The 23,725-nt window shown below is 44.0% G+C and overlaps 1 protein-coding gene across 1 annotated transcript; it reads right to left on the bottom strand.

Moving 5' to 3' along the window:
• Positions 1-813: 813 nt before the first annotated feature.
• RCC1 (regulator of chromosome condensation 1) lies at positions 814-23,725 on the bottom strand. The gene is made up of 11 exons (XM_070764506.1): positions 23,582-23,725; positions 20,544-20,638; positions 18,506-18,575; positions 16,404-16,591; positions 13,102-13,281; positions 10,893-11,016; positions 8,320-8,442; positions 6,624-6,779; positions 4,979-5,098; positions 2,442-2,594; positions 814-1,476 (listed from the first exon to the last, which is right to left on the bottom strand). Exons 3-11 carry the CDS (start codon positions 18,561-18,563, stop codon positions 1,313-1,315), a joined length of 1,266 nt encoding a protein of 421 aa, XP_070620607.1. The 5' UTR covers positions 18,564-18,575; positions 20,544-20,638; positions 23,582-23,725; the 3' UTR covers positions 814-1,312.

Below are 23,725 nucleotides of genomic sequence, written 5' to 3'. Positions count from 1 at the left end.
CGTTTCCGTTTTACGCCAAGTTTGAGATGTATGATTGTTTTTATATTAAGGGGTTTTTAATTGTTTTTATCGTTGGATTTGCACTGTGTTTTGTGTTGTGAGCCGCTCAGAGTCTCTCGAAAGGGGCGGCATACAAATCTAATAAATAATAATAATAATAATAATTATTATTATTATTATTATTATTATTATTATTATTATTATTATTTTAAAAAAAAACCTGAATCTTGGAAGAAGAGATCTCGGTTGAGAGCAACTGACGTGGTGAACTGTCAGTGCCATCCAAATTTGCTCTAGGCCAGTGGTCAGGGGTCAGGACCCCTTTGGGGGTTGAACCACCATTTCACAGGGGTCGCCTAAGACCATAGAAAAAGACAAATTTCCCATAGTGCTCTGGCACCTTGGTACATATTTTTACAATCCGATCAATCAGGCGTTTGCAGTGGGTGTGTCCCTCTGACCTTCCTGCCCATCAGCTTAAAGCTCTGTTGGGAGAATTCGCGCTAGACTTATGGTTGGGGGTCACCACAAGAGAAACTGTATTAAGGGGTCCCGGCATTAGAAAGGATGAGAACCACTGCTCTAGGCAGAAGAGGACACGCGGTGAGAAAAGGAAGCAGCAAGCTTGACCGCCCTGAAATTGAAGAGACCGCGCTTAACGGCAAGAACTGCGAGAGATTAAAAACGGGAAGAATAAATCGCTAAGAATGCAACCGTGAAATCTCAAATCCACAGAACTGGGGGTGGAGGATAAATCCCAAATGACTCAACGACCGCTAAAAGCATGGAAAAACGGCTAGCGGAAGCAAAAGGGGTAGGAAACAGTTTTTTCTTTTTTCTTTTCAAAAATAAAATGTATTGAATTTTATTAAAATAAGAGAAAAACCAAGGGGCACCAATAATATGTAATATAGTTAACGTAAAAGAAGGACAAAGAAGATAACGAAGAGAAGAAAGACGGGGTGATGAAAGCATAAAAAAAATAAAAGGAAAAGGGGGGGAGATTGGAGTAAACCGATTTTCAAACAGTGATTCCTTTTCCATCTGTTAAGGGTGGGAAGGCCGCTCTCCTTTCTTCCCATTCGATACAAAATAAATCTGCTTTGGGTTTCAACACAATCCCAAGATTCAGAAGAGTAGCCTCGATCTCAGCTAATTTTCTTCGCCAAAGAAACTTCAAAAAGTTTGGTTGTTGTTTTGGGGGGGGATTTTTTTGCCTTCCACCACCGGAGGGCAGTCTTCAAAACCTGGCCCCCAAAGCTTCAGGCAGAGGGCGCCCCCTGGTGGGACCGCGGGAACAAATTGTCACAGCTCAATCCTTGACGAGCAAGGCGGTGTGCTGCCCTCCGGCGGTCACGGAGAGGACTCGGCGGTTCTCCAGCTGCTGGCCGGACATCTGAACAGGGCTCCAGACGTCCTCTTCATCTCCCGTGGCAAGCTGGAGGTTTGACCCCATACCCCAGGCAAAGGCGTGACCTGCGGAGAAGTATAGAGCGTGAAGGTCAAAAAGAAACAGTGCTTCGGAATTATTTTCTGTTACACTCCCCCCTGGAGAAGTAAACAGGGGAAGGTTTGGTAGGGAAGGTTTGCCTATTTGCCGATGACTCTACAGTGTGCAATAGGGTTGATATTCCTGGAGGCGTCTGTAATATGGCAAATGATTTAGCTTTACTAGATAAGTGGTCAAAGCAATGGAAACTCCAGTTTAATGTTTCCAAATGTAAAATAATGCACTTGGGCAAAAGGAATCTTCAATCTGAGTATTGCATTGGCAGTTCTGTGTTTGCAAAAACTTCAGAAGAGGAGGATTTAGGAGTAGTGATTTCTGACAGTCTCAGAATGGGTGAACTGCAGTCAGGAGGTAGGGAAAGCAAGTAGGATGCTTGGCTGCATAGCTAGAGGTATAACAAGCAGGAAGAGGGACACAGTGATCCCGCTGTATAGAGCGCTGGTGAGACCACATTTGGAATACTGCGTCCAGTTCTGGTAAGCTTTGTGCTGCTGTGAATATAGTTTATATTTATATATGTAGCCCTTAAAAAATTAATTCATGTATTATTATTATTAATTATTATTATTATATTTGTATGCCACTCCTCTCCGAAGACTCGGGGCAGATGCCAAGTGTCTCCATGGTGGTTATTGAAACGGATGTCCGTGTGCCGTCTCTATGTTGGTTGAGGCAGGCAGGATTCCCTTGGGTCCCATTTGTTGGGGGTCAAAGGAAAGGGAGGGTTTTGCCTTCTCCTGCTCAAGATCCCCATGGACAATTGGTGGGCCACTGTGGGACACAGAATGCTGGACTCGTTGGGCTTTGGCCCGATTCAGCAGGGCTCTTCTTAGGTTCTTATAAAATGAAACAAATGTGATTGCAATGACTAGAAAGTAGACACAATTTTTGTGTGCAAAGCCATCCAAAGCCACACCCAGCTCAGGCTCACCATCTTCCGTCACAGCAAAGCCAACTCGTTCCCCGCAGGCCACCGAAGTCGATTTGGGCAAACCAGGGACAGCGGTGGGAGAATTCGTCTCGCCAACTTCTTTTCCCAGGCCCAGCATCCCGTAGTCTGCCCGCCCGAGACTATACACAGAGCCTGTTGGAAGAGGGGGACCACGGAAGAGAGAAAGAGAAGAGGTCTTGTTAAGAAGAACCCCAACCAAGCCAACAATGAAGATATACACAAGTCTCCATTTCTTTCTTTCTTTCTTTCTTTCTTTCTTTCTTTCTTTCTTTCTTTCTTTCTTTAATAGATTTCTATGCCGCTCTTCTCCTGAGACTCAGGGCGGCTTACAACAAGACAAATACTTTTTAAAAAAAACTTTATTTAAATTTTCAATTATAGTAAAAAAAGAAAAATACCTCGTTATTCACATGTAGATCATTACCCGTTTCTGATTCAGTATGCAAAAGTTCAATAATTATCTGCCGCACGAATCCCAGCGACCAGTTAGGTCCCACAGAGTGGGTCTTCTCCAGGTCCCGTCAACTAAACAATGTCGCTTGGCGGGACCCAGAGGAAGAGCCTTCTCTGTGGTGGCCCCGACCCTCTGGAACCAACTCCCCCCAGAGATTAGAATTGCCCCCACCCTCCTTGCCTTTCGTAAGCTGCTTAAAACCCACCTCTGCCGTCAGGCATGGGGGAACTGAGATACACTTTTCCCCTAGGCCTTTACAACTCTATGCATGGTATGTTTGTATGTATGATTGGTCTTTATATAATGGGTTTTTAACTGGTTTTTTAGTATTGGATTATTATTATATACTGTTTTACTGCTGTTGTTAGCCGCCCCGAGTCTGCGGAGAGGGGTGGCATACAAATCCAATAAATAATAATAATAATAATGATAATAATAATAATAATAATTTACATTTATCAATGGGAAAAGTGTGTTAATATTAATATTATTATTTTATTTTATTAATAATACTACTGGAAGGCCCAACATTAATATTTGTATGCATTATCTGTTCTTTTCTATGTTTGTATAGGTTTTTATCATTTCTTTGAGTTATTAGAAACAGAAGACCGACGGCAGAAAAAGACCTCATGATCCATCTAGTCTGCTCTTATACTATTTTTGTATTTTACCTTAGGATGGATATATGTTTATCCCAGGCATGTTTAAATTCAGTGACTGTGGATTTACCAACCACATCAGCTGGAAGTTTGTCCCAAGGATCTGCTACTCTTTCAGTAAAATAATATTTTCTCATGTTGCTTTTGTTAAAAAGTGCTCTTGCTAACATGTTGTAAGCCTCCCTGAGTCTAAGGAGAAGGGCGGCATAAAAACCAAATGAATGAATGAATGAATAAATGAATGAATGAATGAATGAATGAGTAAATATACAGTGGTACCTCTACTTAAGTACGCCTCTACTTAAGACCTTTTCTAGATAAGAGCCGGGTGTCCAAGATTTTTTTTGCCTCTACTTAAGAACCATTTTCTACTTAAGAACCCGAGCCCGGAAAAAGTTCCCAGGAAATTTGAGAGCAGCACGAAGGCCCGGTCAGTTTCCTGCCATTCTCTCTGGGTTTCTCTCTCATGCCGGGTGTATGGGAGGCGCATGCTCCTCCTCGCTGCCTAAGAATCCCTCTTTTTTTCTTTAAGCCTTAAAGTTTTGGATTTTTTTGATTCACCTCCTCTCCCCTTCTTCCTTCGGCAGCGACTGTCCTCCTCCTCCTCTTCCTCCTCCTCCTCCCACCCAAATTCCGAGCTTTTATTTCTTTCCTAATGGGTTTGCACACATTATTTGCTTTTACATTGATTCCTACGGGAAAATTCCTTGATTCCTTCTCCTTACAAACTTTTCTACTTAAAAACCTGGTCACGGAATGAATTAAGTTCGTAAGTAGAAGTCCCACTGTATAAGTCTAAGGGCTATTGCTCTTGCTCCTCTAGGGCAGGGGTCCCCAACCACCGGGCCGCGGACCAGTACCGGGCCGCGGGGCATGTTGCACTGGTCCGTGGAGTCAGCAGCTGCCGGCCCTCATGCCGCCACCCCCTCCCTCCAGCGCTTCGCCTCCCGCTGGGCAAGAGGCCTCGGGAGGCAGGTTCTGCCAGCCACAGGACGATGGATGGGACAGAGGGGCGGGAAGGACCGAGAGGCTCAAGCCTCTTTTGGCTTCTGCCGCGGGGCGCTTTTGTGTTTTTGGCTGGGGGGAGGCAGGAGGGCCAGCCTGACCCCCTCTCCAGCGCTTAGCTCCCGCTGGGCAAGAGGGCTTGGGAGGCAGGTTCTGCCGGCCACAGGACAATGGCGGGAAAGAGGGGCGGGGAGGACCAGCACCCCCATGCTTAATCCCGCCCCCAACCACGCCCCTTTCCGCCCCCACTGGGCCATAGAAAAATTGTCTTGCTGAAACTGGTCCCTGGTGGAAAAAACGTTGGGGACCACTGCTCTAGGGGGTCAGCGGTTGTCTGACCAGGGCAGAGCAGCGACCAATTGCTTCCTGTGAATCTCCCCTTCCAGCTGACCCACCTTCTGAATCCAGACAGACAGTGTGATGCTGCCCACCGGAGAATCCAACCCACGATCGGGTGGAATTCTTAAATGCTGTCAGAATCTTTGGATAATAGTAAGTGGTGATTTCCTGGGAACCTGGAAGGGAGAGAAAATCAAGTAGTAGATTAGAAACATAGAAGATTGACGGCAGAAAAAGACCTCATGGTCCATCTAGTCTGCCCTTATACTATTTCCTGTGTAATATGTTTAATTTCAGTCTGCTGGAAGTTTGTTCCAGGGATCTACTACTGTTTATCCCAGGCATGTTTAAATTCAGTTACTGTGGATTTATCTACGTCTGCTGGAAGTTTATTCCAAGGATCTACTACTCTTTCAGTAAAATATTTTCTCATGTTGCTTCTGATCTTTCCCCCAACTAACTTCAGATTGTGCCCCCTTGTTCTTGTGTTCACTTTCCTATTAAAAACACTTCCCTCCTGGACCTTATTTAATTCTTTAACATATTTAAATGTTTCGATCCTGTCCCCCCTTTTCCTTCTGTCCTCCAGACTAGACAGATTGAGTTCATGAAGTGTTTCCTGATAAGTTAATCAGGATTAATGGAGATTGATCGATTGATTGATTCAATTTTTATGCCGCCCTTCTCCTTAGACTCAGGGCGGCTTACAACATGTTAGCAATAGCACTTCTTAACAGAGCCAGCCTATGGCCCCCACAATCCGGGTCCTCATTTGACCCACCTCGGAAGGATGGGAGGCTGAGTCAACCTTGAGCCGGTGATGAGATTCAAACCGCTGACCTACAGATCTACAGTCAGCTTCAGTGGCCTGCAGTACAGCATTCTACCTGCCCCGCCACCCCGGCTCTATATATTCATTCGACTTCTATGCCACTCACGGCAGCTTCCAAAACAATAATACAATATAAAAAGGTCCAAAGCAATAAAAAAAAGTCAAATATAATATCTCAAAACTTAACCCCGTGATATTTATTTAATTTGAGTTCTATGCCGCCCAGTCCCGAAGGATTCAGGGTGGCATAGAAGTCAAATTGCTTAGTATCTTTTTTGATTCCAGAGGGCCGGGGCCACCACGGAGAAGGCTCTTCCCCTGGGTCCCACCAGACGACATTGTTTAGTCAACGGGACCCGGAGAAGGCCAACTCTGTGGGACCTAATTGGCCACTGGGATTCGTGCGGCAGAAGGCGGTCCCGTAGGTATTCTGGTCACAACAAGATGATCACAATGAGAAGCAAAGCCAACATAGAAACATCGAAGACTGACGGCAGAAAAAGACCTCATGGTCCATCTAGTCTGCCCTTATACTATTTCCTGTATTTTATCTTACAATGGATATATGTTTATCCCAGGCATGTTTAAATTCAGTGACTGTGGATTTACCAACCACGTCTGCTGGAAGTTTGTTCCAAGGATCTACTACTCTTTCAGTAAAATAATATTTTCTCACGTTGCCTTTGATCTTTCCCCCAACTAACTTCAGATTGGGGGAAAGATCAAAGGCAACATGAGAAAATATTATCAACGTTATCTCTCGGCTACCGAGAGCCTCCCCTGGATCCCAAGGTCTTCGGAGAGAGAGGTCCACCTTACTATGAGGGCACTGGGTCTACCTCAAGTTCCTATGATGAGCGTCAACTCACCCAGCTGGTAATAATTGGAGAGGCCAAACCCAACCACGTGCCCCTCCTGCGTGATGGCTATGGTGCAGTAAGAGCCACAGAAGACGTCTTTGAAGTTGCGTTTGGTCTTGTTGCCTTTCATCTTTATGGTGATCGCTTGGGGACGCAGCAGCCGCTCTGGTGGGAGAGTGGAAAGATATTTAGGAAGAATCGGATCAATAGTCTTCCGGGGGGGGTGGGGGGGTTAATTATTGTTTTTATTTATTTTTGAAAAAAACTTTATTAAATCTATAAACATTCAAAAAGACAGTACATGATCTTTTAACTTCCGTTACATATTTGTTTACATAAATATTGTACTGTACAGCTCGATATTCATGCATTATGCACTGCTCAAAAAAACAAATAATTTTATTTTAATTAAATATAATAATTTTAATATTAGATTTCTTCACGTTTTGTATACTGCTCAAAAACCTTAAACAACACAATATAACTCCATGTATGTCAAACTTCTGTGAAACTTAGGAACTTCCACTTAGGAAGCAACGTTGGTTGACCATCAATTTCACCGGCTGTTGTGCACATCCAACTTTGTACAGAACAAAGTATTCAATGAGAATATTTCATTCGTTCAGATCCAGGATGTGTCATTTGAGTGTTCACTTTAATTTTTTGAGAAGTGTATTTAATTAAGAATGGACTGTTTAGATAACCACTTGCATGGCCGACCACAAAAAATATATATCCGTCATTCTTTGTCAAGTGGACCAGGTGAAACAGAAGCCTTATTTGAAAAGAAACCATCACAAAAACAACATATATGATAGGAAAAAAACATGCTCTTTTTAAGGAAATAAAAATGAAGATGATTGAAGATAATCCCAGCAACCAGTTAGGTCCCACAGAGTTGGCCTTCTCTGGGTCCCGTTGACTAAACAATGTCGTCTGGCGGGACCCAGGGGAAGAGCCTTCTCTGTGGCGGCCCCGGCCCTCTGGAACCATCTCCCCCCGGAGATTAGAATTGCCCCCATCCTCCTTGCCTTTCATAAAGTTCTTAAAACCCACCTCTGTCGTCAGGCATGGGGAAATTGAGACTTTCTCTTCCCCCTAGGCTTATAGAATTTATACATGGTATGCTTGTATGTATGATTGGTTCTTTAAATTGGGGTTTTTTAGATTATTTTTAATATTAGACTTGTTTACATTGTCTTTTTTATTGTTGTTAGCCGCCCCGAGTCTTCGGAGAGGTGCAGCATACAAATCTAATAAAGAAATAAAATAAATTAAAAAATAAAGATAACAGAGAGCGATAGAAACAAAACGTGCTCTTTCTAATGAAGGTGATTGAAGGGGATGAAAGAGAGCTCTCTGTTTTCTCACCTTCAATCATCTTCATTTTGATCTCATTAGAAAGAGCATATTTTTTCCTATCATATATGTTGCTTTTGCGATGGTTTCTTATCAAATAAGGCTGGGAAAATCAGTCAAGGGGACACCTGGTCCACTTGACAAAGAACGACCCGTTACGTAATCGTCAGGATTCCAACCAATTAAATTTGCTTCGCAAGTTGACAATCACATTCAGAGAAGGCAAAAAAATATGCAGCAAACAGGACAAACTCAGTAGATAAAACTGGTCCATGCAATAAAATAAACTGCCGCTGAGCCAAACGCCGTATCAGAGGAATTAAATTAAATTAAATGCTGAACTCACCCAAGCCACGTCTTCCTCCTCGGGCCGAAAAAATTTGGGGCACACGTCCCAGCTGACCGTTGTCTCCACATCCACAGGTGTAAAGGCTGCCCGTGTTAGACACTAAGGCCAAGTGGTGGCTCCCTAAAAAGACGACAGGTTGCTTCATGGGGGGCTCAAGAATTCCCCCCAACATCCCATCCCGGAGGACTGGATAGAGATGGATGGATAGATGGATGGATGGATGGACAGACATGGATGGATGATAGATTGATTTGATTGATTGATTGGATTTATATGCCGCCCCTCTCCGCAAACTCGGGGCGGCCCACAACAAGGTAAAAACAATACATAATAACAAATCCAATACCCACCAATCCAATTACAATTTAAGCTAAAAAATTCATAAAAAACAACCCCAGAATATTAACAAACAAGCACACAATCAGTCTAACTCCAAAACAACATGGGCAAGGGGGAGATGTTTCAGTTCCCCCATGCTTGACGACAGAGGTGGGTTTTAAGGAGTTTGCGAAAAGCAAGGAGGGTGGGGGCAGTTCTAATCTCAGGGGGGAGCTGGTTCCAGAGGGTCAGAGCCGCCACAGAGAAGGCTCTTCCCCTGGGTCCCGCCAGACGACATTGTTTAGTCGACGGGACCCGGAGAAGGCCAACTCTGTGGGACCTAACTGGTTGCTGGGATTCGTGCAGCAGGAGGCGGTCCCTGAGATATTCTGGTCCGGTGCCATGAAGGGCTTTATAGGTCATAACCAACACTTTGAATTGTGACCGGAAACTGATCGGCAACCAATGCAGACTGCGGAGTGTTGGAGTAACATGGGCATATTTAGGGAAGCCCATAATTGCTTTCGCAGCTGCATTCTGCACAATCTGAAGTTTCCGAACACTTTTCAAAGGTAGCCCCATGTAGAGAGCATTGCAGTAGTCGAGCCTCCAGGTGATGAGGGCATGAGTGACTGTGAGCAGTGACTCCCGGTCCAAATAGAGCCGCAACTGGTGCACCAGGCGAACCTGGGCAAATGCCCCCCTTGCCACAGCTGAAAGATGGTTTTCTAATGTGAGCTGTGGATCGAGGAGGACGCCCAAGTTGCGGACCCTCTCTGAGGGGGTCAATAATTCCCCCCCCCCCCAGGTAATGGATGGACAGATAGAATTGTCCTTGGGAGGCAAGACCCACAGCCACTCCGTCTTGTCTGGGTTGAGTTTGAGTGGATGGATGGACAGACAGACAGACAGACAGACAGACAGACAGACAGACAGACAGACATGGATGGATGATAGATAGATAGATAGATAGATAGATAGATAGATAGATAGATAGATAGATAGACAGACAGACATGGATGGATGGATGGATGGATGAGAGAGAGAGAGAGAGAGAGAGAGAGAGAGAGAGAGAGAGAGAGAGAGAGAGAGAGAGAGAGAGAGAGAGAGAGAGAGAGAGAGAGAGAGATGAATTTACTAAACAAATTCAGCTGATTTAGGGTCACTGAAATTGGGCATCTACCCCGGCCTACGACTAAAGAAATAGGATGAATGTACATGATTGGTTTTTAAATATTTAGGGGGTTTAGAATTTAGATTTCTATGTGTTTTAGTATAGAGATTTTTAGTGTATTTTAATATTAGATTTCTTCATGTTTCGCATACGGCTCAAAAACATAAAGGGAACACTTAAACAACACAATATAACTCCAAGTAAATCAAACTTCTGTGAAATCAAACCGTCCACTTAGGAAGCAGCATTGATTGACCATCAATTTCACCTGCTGTTGTGCACATTCAACAAAGGATTCAATGGGAATATTTCAGCCATTCAGATCTAGGATGTGTTATTTCAGGGTTCCTTTTAATTTTTTGAGCAGTGTATATTGTTTACTGTGAGTCAACACACCAATGTGACTTGCTTGCTTTGCAAGCTTGGATTTTCAAAACCCTGTTTGGTGGAGAAGCAGCACTATAGCCTAGCTGCATAGCTAGAGGTATCACAAGCAGGAAGAGGGAGATTGTGATCCCCTTATACAGAGCGCTGGTGAGACCACATTTGGAGTACTGTGTTCAGTTCTGGAGACCTCACCTACAAAAAGAGATTGACAAAATTGAACGGGTCCAAAGACGGGCTACAAGAATGGTGGAAGGTCTTAAGCATAAAACGTATCAGGAAAGACTTCATGGACTCAATCTGTATAGTCTGGAGGACAGAAGGAAAAGGGGGGACATGATCGAAACATTTAAACATGTTAAAGGGTTAAATAAGGTCCAGGAGGGAAGTGTTTTTAATAGGAAAGTGAACACAAGAACAAGGGGACACAATCTGAAGTTAGTTGGGGGAAAGATCAAAGGCAACATGAGAAAATATTATTTTACTGAAAGAGTAGCAGATGCTTGGAACGAACTTCCAGCAGACGTGGTTGGTAAATCCACAGTAACTGAATTTAAACATGCCTGGGATAAACATAGATCCATCCTAAGATAAAATACAGGAAATAGTATAAGGGCAGACTAGATGGACCAGGAGGTCTTTTTCTGCCGTCAGACTTCTATGTTTCTATGTTTCTATAGCCAATGTCACTCACCAGAGGCAATTTTAACAACAGGGACGTCCAACTGCAGTTCTACTGGGAATAAGCTGCCATTGATAGACTCCGAGTTCTCTTCGCCTTTCAATGGAGCTAGTAAACCGATGACGCCGTTTTCATCCTAAAGACGATGTAAATGAGAGAGAGAGAGACAAGCGGGTAGCATTCCCCACTGGTCTAACAGCCAATGATAGAAATGCCAACTTCCAAACAGAGTATATGTGGCAGTGTTCAGTCAATAACACAGATTATTTTAAAGATATAAATATTATTTACAAGGTATACAATATCACTAATATTACACACTACCCATAATACAATATTTAGACCTCTGTTTAGCACATAGCAATACATGCCGCCCCGATTTGTATGCCGCCCCGAGTCTTCGGAGAGGGGCGGCATACAAATCTAATAAATTGAATTGAATTGAATACATTCTCTTATTAGCACACAGCAGTATTAGCGCACAGCATATTATATTCTATTTAGCACACAGCAATATATCTTATAATATTAGCACACAGTGATATAGTATATTATTAGCACACAGCATATTCTCTTACTAGCACACAGCAAACACATACATACATCATCATCCTCATTATTATTTATTCATATTTTATGCCGCCCTTCTCCTTAGACTCAGGGCGGCTTACAACATGTTAGCAATAGCACTTTTTAACAGAGCCAGCCTATTGCCCCCACAATCCGGGTCCTCATTTGACCCACCTGATGGAAGGCTGAGTAAATCTTGAGCTGGTGATGAGATTTGAACTGCTGACCTACAGATCTACAGTGAAGCATCAGTGGCCTGCAGTACAGCTCTCTACCTGCTGCGCCACCCCGGCTCTATACCATTTAGCACACAGCGCTATAGTATATTGTCTTATGAGCACACAGCAGTATTAAACATAGCTCTATCTTAGTACACATCAATAACTTAGCACACAGCAATATAGCATCAATACTAACCAGCATTTATATATACAGTGTTCCCTCGATTTTCGCGGGTTTGAACTTCGCGAATAGCCTATACCAGTTTTTCAAAAAATATTAATTAAAAAATACTTTGTGGTTTTTTTTCCTATACCACGGTTTTTCTCACCCAATGACGTCATATGTCATCGCCAAACTAATAATTTTTGCAAATAAATGACAAAAAAAGTAATAATTGTTAATAAATAATTATGCTTATAAATATTAGGATCACTAAGTGTCTTATTCAATGGTGAGTACCAGTAATAATGGTGAGTAAATGGTTGTTAAGGGAATGGGAAATGGTAATTTAGGGGTTTAAAGTGTTAAGGGATGGCTTGTGATACTGTCCATAGCCAAAAATGGTGTACAGTGTTCCCTCAGTTTTCGCGGGGGATGCGTTCCGAGACCGCCCGCGAAAGTTGAATTTCCGTGAAGTAGAGATGCGGAAGTAAATACACTATTTTTGGCTATGAACAGTATCCCAAGCCTTCCCTTAACACTTTAAACCCCTAAAGTGCAATTTCCCATTCCCTTAGCAACCATTTAAATCATTACTCACCATGTTTATTTATTAAAGTTTATTAAAAAAATATTTATTAAAGTCGGATTAAAGTTTGGCGATGACATATGACGTCATCGGGCGGGAAAAACCGTGGTATAGGGAAAAAACCCGCAAAGTATTTTTTAATTAATATTTTTGAAAAACCGTGGTATAGACTTTTCGCGAACTTCGAACCCGTGAAAATCGAGGGAACACTGTATTAGGATCACTAAGTGTCTTATTCAATGGTGAGTACCAGTAATAATAGTGAGTAAATGGTTGTTAAGGAAATGCGAAATGGTAATTTAGGGGTATAAAGTGTTAAGGGAAGGCTTGTGATACTGTCCATAGCCAAAAATGGTGTATTTACTTCCGCATCTCTACTTCGTGGAAATTCGACTTTCGCGGGCGGTCTCAGAACGCATCCCCCGCGGAAATCGAGGGAACACTGTATATACCAACAACCAACAATACAATGCAAGGCAACAGAACAACACAATGCAACAAAGTAGAGAGCAGCACATCTGTCCACCTCATACGGACAATTGCAGCCTAGCTCTTAAAGTAACACCATCCACACATTCATTGCTGGTTAGCTCACCTACTGGAAACCCAACCGGTGCAGTAGGCAGTATTGACAGACGCCAAACACGACGGCTTTTATCCCAAGCAAAACGGACAACCTACCCGGAAAGCCCCCCAAATGAAGACATGTCCATCTTCTGTCAACGCAGCCGTGTGGCTGTCCCCTGCGGACACCTGCACCACCTTCTCGTTCAGGTCCACCAAGCCCGGCACGGCGTCGGACCCTTCCTCCGAAGTGTCTCTCCCCAGGGCCCCCTCGTCATTGCAGCCAAAAGTGTAGATCTGGAAAGAGACAAACACCGGGGTGTGAAATTAAGGAAGACCTCCGGGACTAGAACTTCTGCAAACTTCTGTATTGGCAGTTCTGTGTTAGCAAAAACTTCAGAAGAGAAGGATTTAGGGGTAGTGATTTCTGACAGTCTCAAAATGGGTGAGCAGTGCAGTCAGGCGGTAGGGAAAGCAAGTAGGATGCTTGGCTGCATAGCTAGAGGTATAACAAGCAGGAAGAGGGAGATTGTGATCCCGCTGTATAGAGCGCTGGTGAGACCACATTTGGAATAATACTGTGTTCAGTTCTGGAGACCTCACCTACAAAAAGATATTGACAAAACTGAACGGATCCAAAGACGGGCTACAAGAATGGTGGAAGGTCTTAAGCATAAAACGTATCAGGAAAGACTTCAGGAACTCAATCTGTATAGTCTGGAGGACAGAAGGGAAAGGGGGGACATGATCAAAACATTTAAATATGTCAAAGGGTGAAATAAGGTCCAGGAGGGAAGTGTTTCTAATAGGAAAGTGAACACAAGAACAAGGGGACACAATCTGAAGTTAGTTGGGGGAAAGATCAAAAGCAACATGAGAAAATATTATTTTACTGAAAGAGTAGTAGATCCTTGGAACAAACTTCCAGCAGACGTGGTAGATAAATCCACAGTAACTGAATTTAAACATGCCTGGGATAAACATAGATCCATCATAAGATAAAATACAGGAAATAGTATAAGGGCAGACTAGATGGACCATGAGGTGTTTTTCTGCCGTCAGACTTCTATGTTTCTATGTTTCAGGTTGTCTGTTTGTGAGTCAACCTATCAACCGTGGTCCACTGGTGAGCCGCAATATAAGTCTTGGTTATGACCTATAAAGCCCTTCATGGCATCGGACCAGAATATCTCCGGGACCGCCTTCTGCCGCACGAATCCCAGCGACCGATTAGGTCCCACAGAGTTGGCCTTCTCCAGGTCCCATCGACTAAACAGTGTCGTCTTGCGGGACCCAGGGGAAGAGCCTTCTCTGTGGCGGCCCCGGCCCTCTGGAATCAACTCCCCCCCAGAGATCAGGATTGCCCCCACCCTCCTTGCCTTTCGCAAACTCCTTAAAACCCACCTCTGTCGTCAGGCATGGAGGAATTTACTCCCCTGGGCCGTTTCTGCTTTATGTATGGTTTATATGAGATGTATGATTGCTTTTTATAGTAAGGTTTTTAAATTGTTTTAATTATTGGATTTGTATTGTTTTGCTGTTGTGAGCCGCTCCGAGTCTTCGGAGAGGGGCGGCATACAAATCTAATTAATTAATTAATTAATTAATTAATTAATTAATTAATATAAGCACCCCGCGGGCTGGATCCAGCCCCCAAGCCTTGTTTGATGCCCCTGTACCTACGAGAATATAGTGGCACCTCTACTTAAGAACTTAATTTGTTCCGTGACCAGGTTCTTAAGTAGAAACGTTTGAAAGTAGAAGCAATTTTTCCCATAGGAATTAATGTAAAAGCAAATAATGCATGCAAACCCATTAGGAAAGAAATAAAAGCTCAGAATTTGGGTGGGAGGAGGAGGAAGAAGAAGAGGAGGACAGTCGCTGCCCAGAGCAAAAAGAGCGTTTCTTTTCTCTGGGCGCTGGCAGAGGTTTATTCCCTCTCCAAGCACCCAGAGAAAGGAAAACGCTCCGTTCACTCTGGGCTGCCAAAGCCTCCTTAAGCGCCACCGAAAGGCTCCTCTGGCGGCCCAGAAAAGCCCGAGATGGACGGGATTAAAGGGGGAATGGCAGGAAACTGGCCGGGCCTTCGTGCTGCTCTCAAATTTCCTGGGAAATTTTTCCGGGCTCGGGTTCTTAGGTAGAAAATGTTTCTTGAGAGGAGGCAAAAAAATCTCGAACACCCGGTTCTTATCTAGAAAAGTTCTTAAGTAGAGGCATTCTTAAGTAGAGGTACCACTGTATATATATATGAAATCTACCCTCAAGGAGATGGCTTGGTTGCAGAAGGGAAATAGTTCAGTTGCAGGAATTCCTTCATCCCCAACCGTTTCATCCCAGTAAATCTTGCTGAAGAGATCCAGTTGGATCATGCTGGGAAGACCCGGTTCTTATCTAGAAAAGTTCTTACGTAGAGGTGTTCTTAAGCAGAGGTGCCACTGTTCTAGCTTCAAGAAATAGCTAGAAAAAGAAGTATAATTTGGGTGAGATCATCCAAGGGCACAGGGTGAGTTACCATCAGTATGCTGGTAACAGTCAGATATACATCTCCACCCTGTGTCCACTCAGCGAAGCAGTGGAAGTGATGTGCCAGTGTCTGGAGGCTGATCGCATCTCGATGGGTGCTAACTGGCTCAAACTCAACCCCGACAAGACGGAGTGGCTGTGGGTTTTGCATCCCAAGGACAATTCCATCTGTCTGTCCATTACTCTGGAGGGGGGGGTTGTCCCAATTGTCCCATGCCTGGCGACATAGATAGGTCTTCAAGGTCTTGCGGAAGGCAAGGAGGGTAGGGGCAGTTCGAATCTCCAGGGGGAGTTCATTCCAGAGGGCCGGGGCTGCCACAGAGAAGGCTCTTCCCCTGGGTCCCGCCAGACGACATTGTTTAGTCAACGGGATCCGGAGAAGGCCAACTCTGTGGGACCTAACCAGTCGCTGGGATTCAGGCGGCAGAAGGCGGTCCCGGAGGTATTGTGATAATTAATTAAAAATTTACGAACGAAAATCCCAATATATTAAAATCAGCCCGCCAATTCATTCACAACCACTAACTGCCCCATGCCTGGCTACATGAATGAGTCTTAACTCTTACGGAAGGCGAGGAGGGTGGGGACAGTGCGAATCTCTGGAGGGAGCTGATTCCAGAGGGCCGGGGGGGGGCCGCCACAGAGAAGGCCCTTCCCCATGGACATTGTCTGGCTGACGGGATCTGGAGAAGGCCAACTCTGTGGGACCTAACCGGTTTAACATGCGGCAGAAGGAGGTCCCGTAAGTAATCTGACCCGGTGCCATGCAGGGCTTTATAGGTCATCACCAACACTTTGAATTGTGTCCGGAAACCAATCGGCCACCAATGCAGTCCAATGAAGGAATGAATTTAAGCACTCTACTCTGTAGGAAACCGAGGTTTCTTTGGACTCACCTTGCCTGTCTTGCTCAGACAGACCGTATGGACTCCTCCGGCCTCAACCTGGATCATTTTCTCGGGGAGGTGAACCACGGCGGGCCTCTTCCGGGCCAGTACATCTGGTCCAAGGCCCAGCTGTCCGAGATCACCTTGACCCAGGGTCAGCACCAGTCCGGGCTCGCTTTGGTGTGAGGAATGGCAAACTGGATAAGAGCAGTTGGAAGAAACACAGAAGCAGTGATGGATTTTGTAAGCTGTAATATATGTTTTGTCAGAAATAAGTTTATTTCTGGGGAGTAATGTTACAATGCTAGTAAAATGGTACGTAACCATGGGAAGGCTAATGAAAGCCATAATCAGCATGTAGGTCTTCTCCGGGTCCCGTCAACTAAACAATGCTGCTTGGCGGGACCCAGGGGAAGAGCCTTCTCTGTGGCGGCCCTGGCCCTCTGGAACCAACTCCCCCCAGAGATTAGAATTGCCCCCACCCTCCTTGCCTTTCGTAAGCTACTTAAAACCCACCTCTGCTGCCAGGCATGGGGGAACTGAGATACTCTTTCCCCCTAGGCCTTTGCAATTTTATGCATGGTATGTTTGTATGTATGATTGGTTTTTTATATTAATGGGTTTTTAATTGTTTTTAGTATTGGATTATTATTGTACACTGTCTTATTATTGCTGTTAGCCGCCCCGAGTCTCCGGAGACGGGTGGCATACAAATCCAATAAATTTATTTATAATTTATTTATGTAATCATGGGTTTATTTATTTAATTCAGGGTGGCTTACAACATGTTGTAGCAATAGCACTTCTTAACAGAGCCAGCCTATGGCCCCCACAATCCGGGTCCTCATTTGACCCACCTCGGAAGGATGGAAGGCTGAGTCAACCTTGAGCCAGTGATGAGATTTGAACCGCTGACCTACAGGTCTACAGTCAGCTTCAGTGGCCTGCAGTACAACCCTCTACCTGCTGCGCCACCCCGGTTTACTGATTGTGCTGCAACCTGATTGGCTGTAACCTATATGATAGGAGTAACACCCTAGCATGGGTGTGGTTTGTTACAGTAGCTTGTTATAGAGTGCTTTGTAGTTAGTGTTTGCAGTGGTGGATGTAATAAGAGTTATACAGTGTTCCCTCGATTTTCACAGGTTCAAACTTCGTGAAAAGTTATTACCATAGACATTTATGTTTTATGTCTATACCATAGTCTATATGTTTTTCAAAAATATTAATTAAAAAATACTTCGTGGGTTTTTTCCCTATACCACGGTTTTTCCCGCCCGATGACGTCATATGTCATCGCCAAAGTTTCGTCTGCCTTTAATAAATATATTTTTTAATAAACTTTAATAAATAAACATGGTGAGTAATAATCTAAATGGTTGCTAAAGGAATGGGAAATTGCAATTTAGGGGTTTAAAGTGTGAAGGGAAGGTTTGTGATACTGTTCATAGCCAAAAATAGTGTATTTACTTCCGCATCTCTACTTCGCGGAAATTCGACTTTCGCGGGCAGTCTCGGAACGCATCCCCCGCGAAAATCGAGGGAACACTGTATAATACTATTGTGGATATTTTATCATAGTGGTTAAATGTAAAAGTGATAGTTTATTTAGAGAAGCAGTTTGATAGGAAGGTAAAATATATTTTTACAAGAAAGCCTGCTGCTGTGTTTCAATTGAAGGCTTCAATTAGGTATAGTGGTTAACTATGGCTAGTTGGTGGATTACCTTCCACATTCATTCATTCATTCATTCATTCATTGGATTTGTATGCCGCCCCTCTCCGGAGACTCGGGGCGGCTAACAGCAATAATAAGACAGCGTACAATAATAATCCAATACCTAAAACGATTAAAAACCCATTAATATAAAAACCAAACATACATACAGACATACCATGCAAAACACTCCCATGTTTGATATGTAAGACAAATATAGACTGTTAAGAAGAGGAATATTGACCTAAATTTTCAGCCACTTTTAGTAGGGGTCGGGAGGAAAAGTGTGTCTTATATTCCGATAAATACGGTAAAGAGCCAGATTAAAATTTTCGTTGCTGAAGCACGGGAAGTGCTTGGATCCGAGCCATTATTTCCAACAAGGGGCATCTCACCTTTAGTCCGCTTGGCTTTTACAATGTCATCTTTTGTTAAGACCCGTTTTCTCGACATGTTTCTTTAAAGCTGAGAGACAGAAGAGAAGTAGAACAGATCTCAATGAAAAGAAATCTCAACGTGTTAACTTCAAATCAAATTTCATTACAAGTAAGTAGCTGGCACAGAGACTAGGGAGAAAATAATAATAATACACTTCAATATAATTTGAACGGGTCCAAAGACGGGCTACAAGAATGGTGGAAGGTCTTAAGCATAAAACTTACCAGGAAAGACTTCATGAACTCAACCTGTATAGTCTGGAGGACAGAAGGGAAAGGGGGGACATGATCGAAACATTTAAATAGGCTAAAAGGTTAAATAAGGTTCAGGAGGGAAGTGTTTTTAATAGGAAAGTGAACACAAGAACAAGGGGACACAATCTGAAGTGAGTTGGGGGAAAGATCAGAAGCAACGTGAGAAAATATAATTTTACTGAAAGAGTAGTAGATGCTTGGAACAAACTTCCAGCAGACGTGGTTGGTCAATCCACAGTAACTGAATTTTTAAACATGCCTGGGATAAACATACAGTGGTATCTCTACTTACGAACTTAATTCGTTCCGTTACTAGGTTCTTAAGTGGAAATGTTTGTAAGAAGAAGCAATTTTTTTCCATAGGAATCAATGTAAAAGCAAATAATGTGTGCGATTGGGGAAACCACAGGGAGGGTGGAAGCCGTTTCCTCCCAGGAGATTCCTAGAGAGGCCCGACGGAGGCTTCTCCCCGCCTTTTCCGGTCCTGTTTCCTCCCAGGAGATTCCTAGAGAGGCCCAATGGAGGCTTCTCCCCACCTTTTCCAGCACGGTTTCCTCCCAAGAGATTCCTAGAAAGGCCCCACGGAGGCTTCTCCCTGCCTTTTCTGGCCCTGTTTCCTCCCAGGAGATTCTTAGAGAGGCCCCACGGAGGCTTCTCCCTGCCTTTTCTGGCCCTGTTTCCTCCCAGGAGATTCTTAGAGAGGCCCCACGGAGGCTTCTTCTCCCTGCCTTTTCTGGCCCTGTTTCCTCCCAGGAGATTCCTAGAGGCCCAATGGAGGCTTCTCCCCACCTTTTCCAGTCCTGTTTCCTCCCAGGAGATTCCTAGAGAGGCCCCATGGAGGCTTTTCCCTGCCTTTTCCGGTCCTGTTTCCTCCCAGGAGATTCCTAGAGAGAGGCTTCTCCCCGCCTTTTCTGACCTGTTTAGAGGCGTTCTTAGGTAGAGGCGTTCTTAGGTAGAGGTATCACTGTATGTATGTATGTATTCATAAAGGGGGTGGACAAAAAAATGGAAACACCTGACTTTTTAGCTTCATAATGTTTGAACATGTTCAAATCAATCAATGCTTGACATATTTTAATGTTTTTTTAAAAAAATTCTGATATTTGATATGTTTGTCTAAACTACCTTTTTTTTACAGAAATTTAAGGAAATGGGTTATAACCTTCTAGAAATGGCAGACCTCTCAGACTTTCAAAGAGGCCAAATGGTTGGTGCTCGAATGGCAGGCGCTCGTGTAACAGAAAGTGCCTGAATGTTTGGCGTTTCAAGAGGTCATGTCTCAAAATTTCATGACTGCTTTTGAAAGAGAAGGGAAAACGTCCTCAGCCAAGCACAGGTCTGGTCAGACCGTCGGACTCTAAAGCGAATTGTTAGAGTGGATCGCAAGACCGCAGCTCCTAAAATCACTGCAGAGCTCAACAGACACGTACAGAACCCAGTTTCCACAAAAACTGTTCCAAGGGAGCTTTACGAATCTGGATTCCACGGAAGAGCTGCAAGGTGTTTCCAATTTTTTGTCCACCCCCTGTATATACATACATATATTTCCTTTTCTGGGAGCAAGCTACATTCTGAATGGGACAGCCCCCTGCTTGCATAAGGAGAAACAAACCACCATGTCTTAAAAGTGAAATTACTCATGGACAGAAGCCATGTGTAGTGGACAAAGCCTTCCCTTCTTTTACACCTCCTGAGGCTATTTGCAAAGAACCCTCGAATATAGTAAAGCCTTGTTACTTACCCGCATGCAAGCTCACAACCGCAGTGGGCCGCTGCCTTAGGGCCACCTGTTGGGTCCTCTCAAGAGCTTGGCTATGCTTGGAAAGCACATGGACTCTTGAAAACCGTAAGACAAAAGGAAGATCAGAATATTACTCAGAAATGTTTCCAATCAAACTCACCACGTTAACAAGCGGGCTCTTGGGTTTGGCCTACGGTCAATCGCTCACACACAGGGTGGATTAGAAAACGGTGCTTTTTAAAAAAAATAAAAAATAGGATTTTTTTTTAAAAAATTCAACCAGGTTTTTAAAAATTCAAATCAGATTTTTTTAAAAAATCAAATTTATTTTAATAAAATGCTTTTGGAGTGAAAATCCATCTAAAATAGTGTTTCCCAACCTTGACAACTTGAAGATATCTGGACTTCAGCACATTGACAAAGTGGAGGCTACTAAGAGTGAGGTTTTTTTCCTTGCTTAAATGCACCTTTCTGGAGATATTCTCTATAATGCTTTGCCTTTTAAAAATATTTCCTACGATATGTATTTATTTTTTCTAGGAGAGGGGTGGATGCTAACTTCCTACATTGTAGAAACATAGAAGATTGATGGCAGAAGAAGACTTCATGGTCCCTCTAGTCTGCCCTTATACTATTTCCTGTATTTTATCTCTAGGATGGATCTATGTTTATCCCAGGCATGTTTCAATTCAGTGACTGTGGATTCTTCCTTCCTTTCTTTCTCTTCCTTCCTTCCCCATTCATAGAAACATAAGAGGATTGACGACAGGAAAAGACCTCCTGGTCCATCTAGTCTGCCCTTATACTATTCTTTGTATTTTATCTTAGGATGGATCTATTTATCCCGGGCATGTTTCAATTCTGTTATTGTGGATTCTTCCTTCCTTCCTTTCCCTACCTTCCTTCTTTCTCCTCCTTCCTCCTCTTCCTTCGTTTTCTTTCTTTCTTTCCTTCCTTCCTTCTTCGTTCATAGAAGCATCGAAGACTGACGGCAGAAAAAGACCTCCTGGTCCATCTAGTCTGCCATTATTATTATTATTATTATTATTATTATTATTATTATTATTATTATTATTATTATTATTATTATTATTATTATTATTTATTGGATTTGTATGCCGCCCCTCTCTGCAGACTTATACTATTCCCTGTATTTTATCTTAGGATAGATCTATGTTTATCCCAGGCATGTTTACATTCAGTTCCTGTGGATTGACCGACCACGTCTGCTGGAAGTTTGTTCCAAGCATCTACTACTCTTTCAGTAAAATAATATTTTCTCATGTTGCCTTTGATCTTTCCCCCAATTGACCTCAGATTGTGCCCCTTTGTTCTTGTGTTCACTTTCCTATTAAAAACACTTCCCTCCTGAACCTTATTTAACCTTTGAACATATTTTATTTATTTATTATTTATTAATCAGATTTGTATGCCGCCCCTCTCTGCAGACTCTGGGCGGCTAACAACAATAAAAAGACAATGTAAACAAATCTAATATTAAAAATAATCTAAAAAACCCCAATTTAAATGTTCCGATCATGTCCCCCCTCCTTTCCCTTCTGTCCTCCAGACCAGTCTTTTTCAACCAGTGTGCCGCGGCACACTAGTATGCGGTGAGACATGGTCAGGTGTGTCGTGGGGAAATTAAACATGGGTCCCCAAACTACCATTCCTGCCAGGACATCCCATTTTTGTTCATTGAAATAGGTCCAGGTTTCACACTAAGTGAGTATAAATACATTTAGAAACCATACTATTAACTATATGTACATATTATACATATAGTTAATAATATAGTTTCTAAGTGTATTTATACTCAGTGTGAAACCTGGTCCTGTTTCAATGAAGTGTGTCATTTTGTGCAATTTTGGGTGGTGGTGTGCCCAGGATTTTGTAAATTGGTTATGACCTATAAAGCCCTTCATGGCATCGGACCAGAATATCTCCGGGACCGCCTTCTGCCGCACGAATCCCAGCGACCTGTTAGGTCCCACAGAGTTGGCCTTCTCCGGGTCCCGTCGACTAAACAATGTCATCTGGCGGGACCCAGGGGAAGAACCTTCTTTGTGGCGGCCCCGACCCTCTGGAACCAACTCCCCCCAGAGATCAGAGTTGCCTTTCGCAAGCTCCTTAAAACTCACCTCTGTCATCAGGTATGGGGGAATTGAAATTTCCCTTCCCCCTAGGCTTATAGAATTTATACATGGTATGCTTGTAGGTATGAGTGGTTCTTTAAATTGGGGGGTTTATTTTAGATTATTTTTAATATTAGATTTGTTTACATTGTCTTTTTATTTTTGTGAGCCGCCCCGAGTCTTCGGAGAGGGGCAGCATACAAATCTAATAAATAAGTAAGTAAATAAATAAATGTAAAAAAATGTGCGGGGCTGAAAAAAGGCTGGAGACCCCTCCTGCAGACTCTACAGGTGGAGTCCATGCAGTCTCTCCTGATAAGTTCGATGCTTAAGGCCTTCCACCGTTTTTGTAGCCCGTCTTTGCACCCGTTCACATTATACTGAATTGTATTATGATGGTCTTTGTGCCAGGAATGAAACTTTTCATGAAGTTGGAGGGGATTGCGACACTCCCTCCCTCCCTCCCCCTCCTCCGCTTTCCCGCCTGCTTATTTTTTCTTGTTCTTTTGAATTTCCCGCCTGCCTGGGCCCTGCCTTCCCGGGAAAGACGCGAGGGAGGGAGGGAAGGAGCAAGCGGGCTCCCCCCTCCCTCCACGCACCGGTCTCATCCGCGGTGGCCCCCCCCCCACTTTCCCTCTGGCGGCGCTCTCGCTCTCCTGCCCCCCCCCCCCCGAGTTGCCACTTTACGTTCCATCCTTAGAACCTTCGGCTGCGGCGCTTTCTCTCCCGGAGCACGTGGGCCGCCCGGTAACTTCAGCAAGCAGCCAATTTTGGGGGTTGAGGGGGGGGTTGAAGGGAAAGGGGGGGGGCGCGATATGACCTTTCCCCTCCCGCCCTCAGCGCCCTCCCCTGCCGGGTTTCCCCCTCCCCACGCCGCCCTTCTGCCCCCCCCCCTCAACTCACCTCCGTCCTTTCGCGGCTTCTAAGTCGGGCCGAGCTTCTCTCTCTCTCTCTCCACTTCCCCCCTCCCCTTGCCCCCCTTCCGGCCTGATCCTGAGGGGCATGCGCACTGGGCGCCCGGGCTGCCTTGAAAGAGACGCGCCCCCT

This window comes from Erythrolamprus reginae, chromosome 11 (genome assembly GCF_031021105.1).
Source record: "Erythrolamprus reginae isolate rEryReg1 chromosome 11, rEryReg1.hap1, whole genome shotgun sequence".
In the NCBI taxonomy this organism is placed as follows: domain Eukaryota; kingdom Metazoa; phylum Chordata; class Lepidosauria; order Squamata; family Dipsadidae; genus Erythrolamprus; species Erythrolamprus reginae.
Note: the sequence above shows the minus strand (reverse complement) of the source record. Positions and strands in the feature narration are given on the sequence as shown.

What these genes read in the sequence shown, in the direction of transcription:
- RCC1 (XM_070764506.1), bottom strand. Translation starts at nt 18,563, where the DNA reads ATGTCGAGAAAACGGGTCTTAACAAAAGATGACATTGTAAAAGCCAAG. An exon ending in AAAAGCCAAGCGGACTAAAG is followed by an intron (nt 16,592 to 18,505) that starts GTGAGATGCCCC and finishes GCTCTTATCCAG; the next exon opens with TTTGCCATTCCTCACACCAA. An exon ending in TCATTTGGGGGGCTTTCCGG is followed by an intron (nt 11,017 to 13,101) that starts GTAGGTTGTCCG and finishes CATCGTCTTTAG; the next exon opens with GATGAAAACGGCGTCATCGG.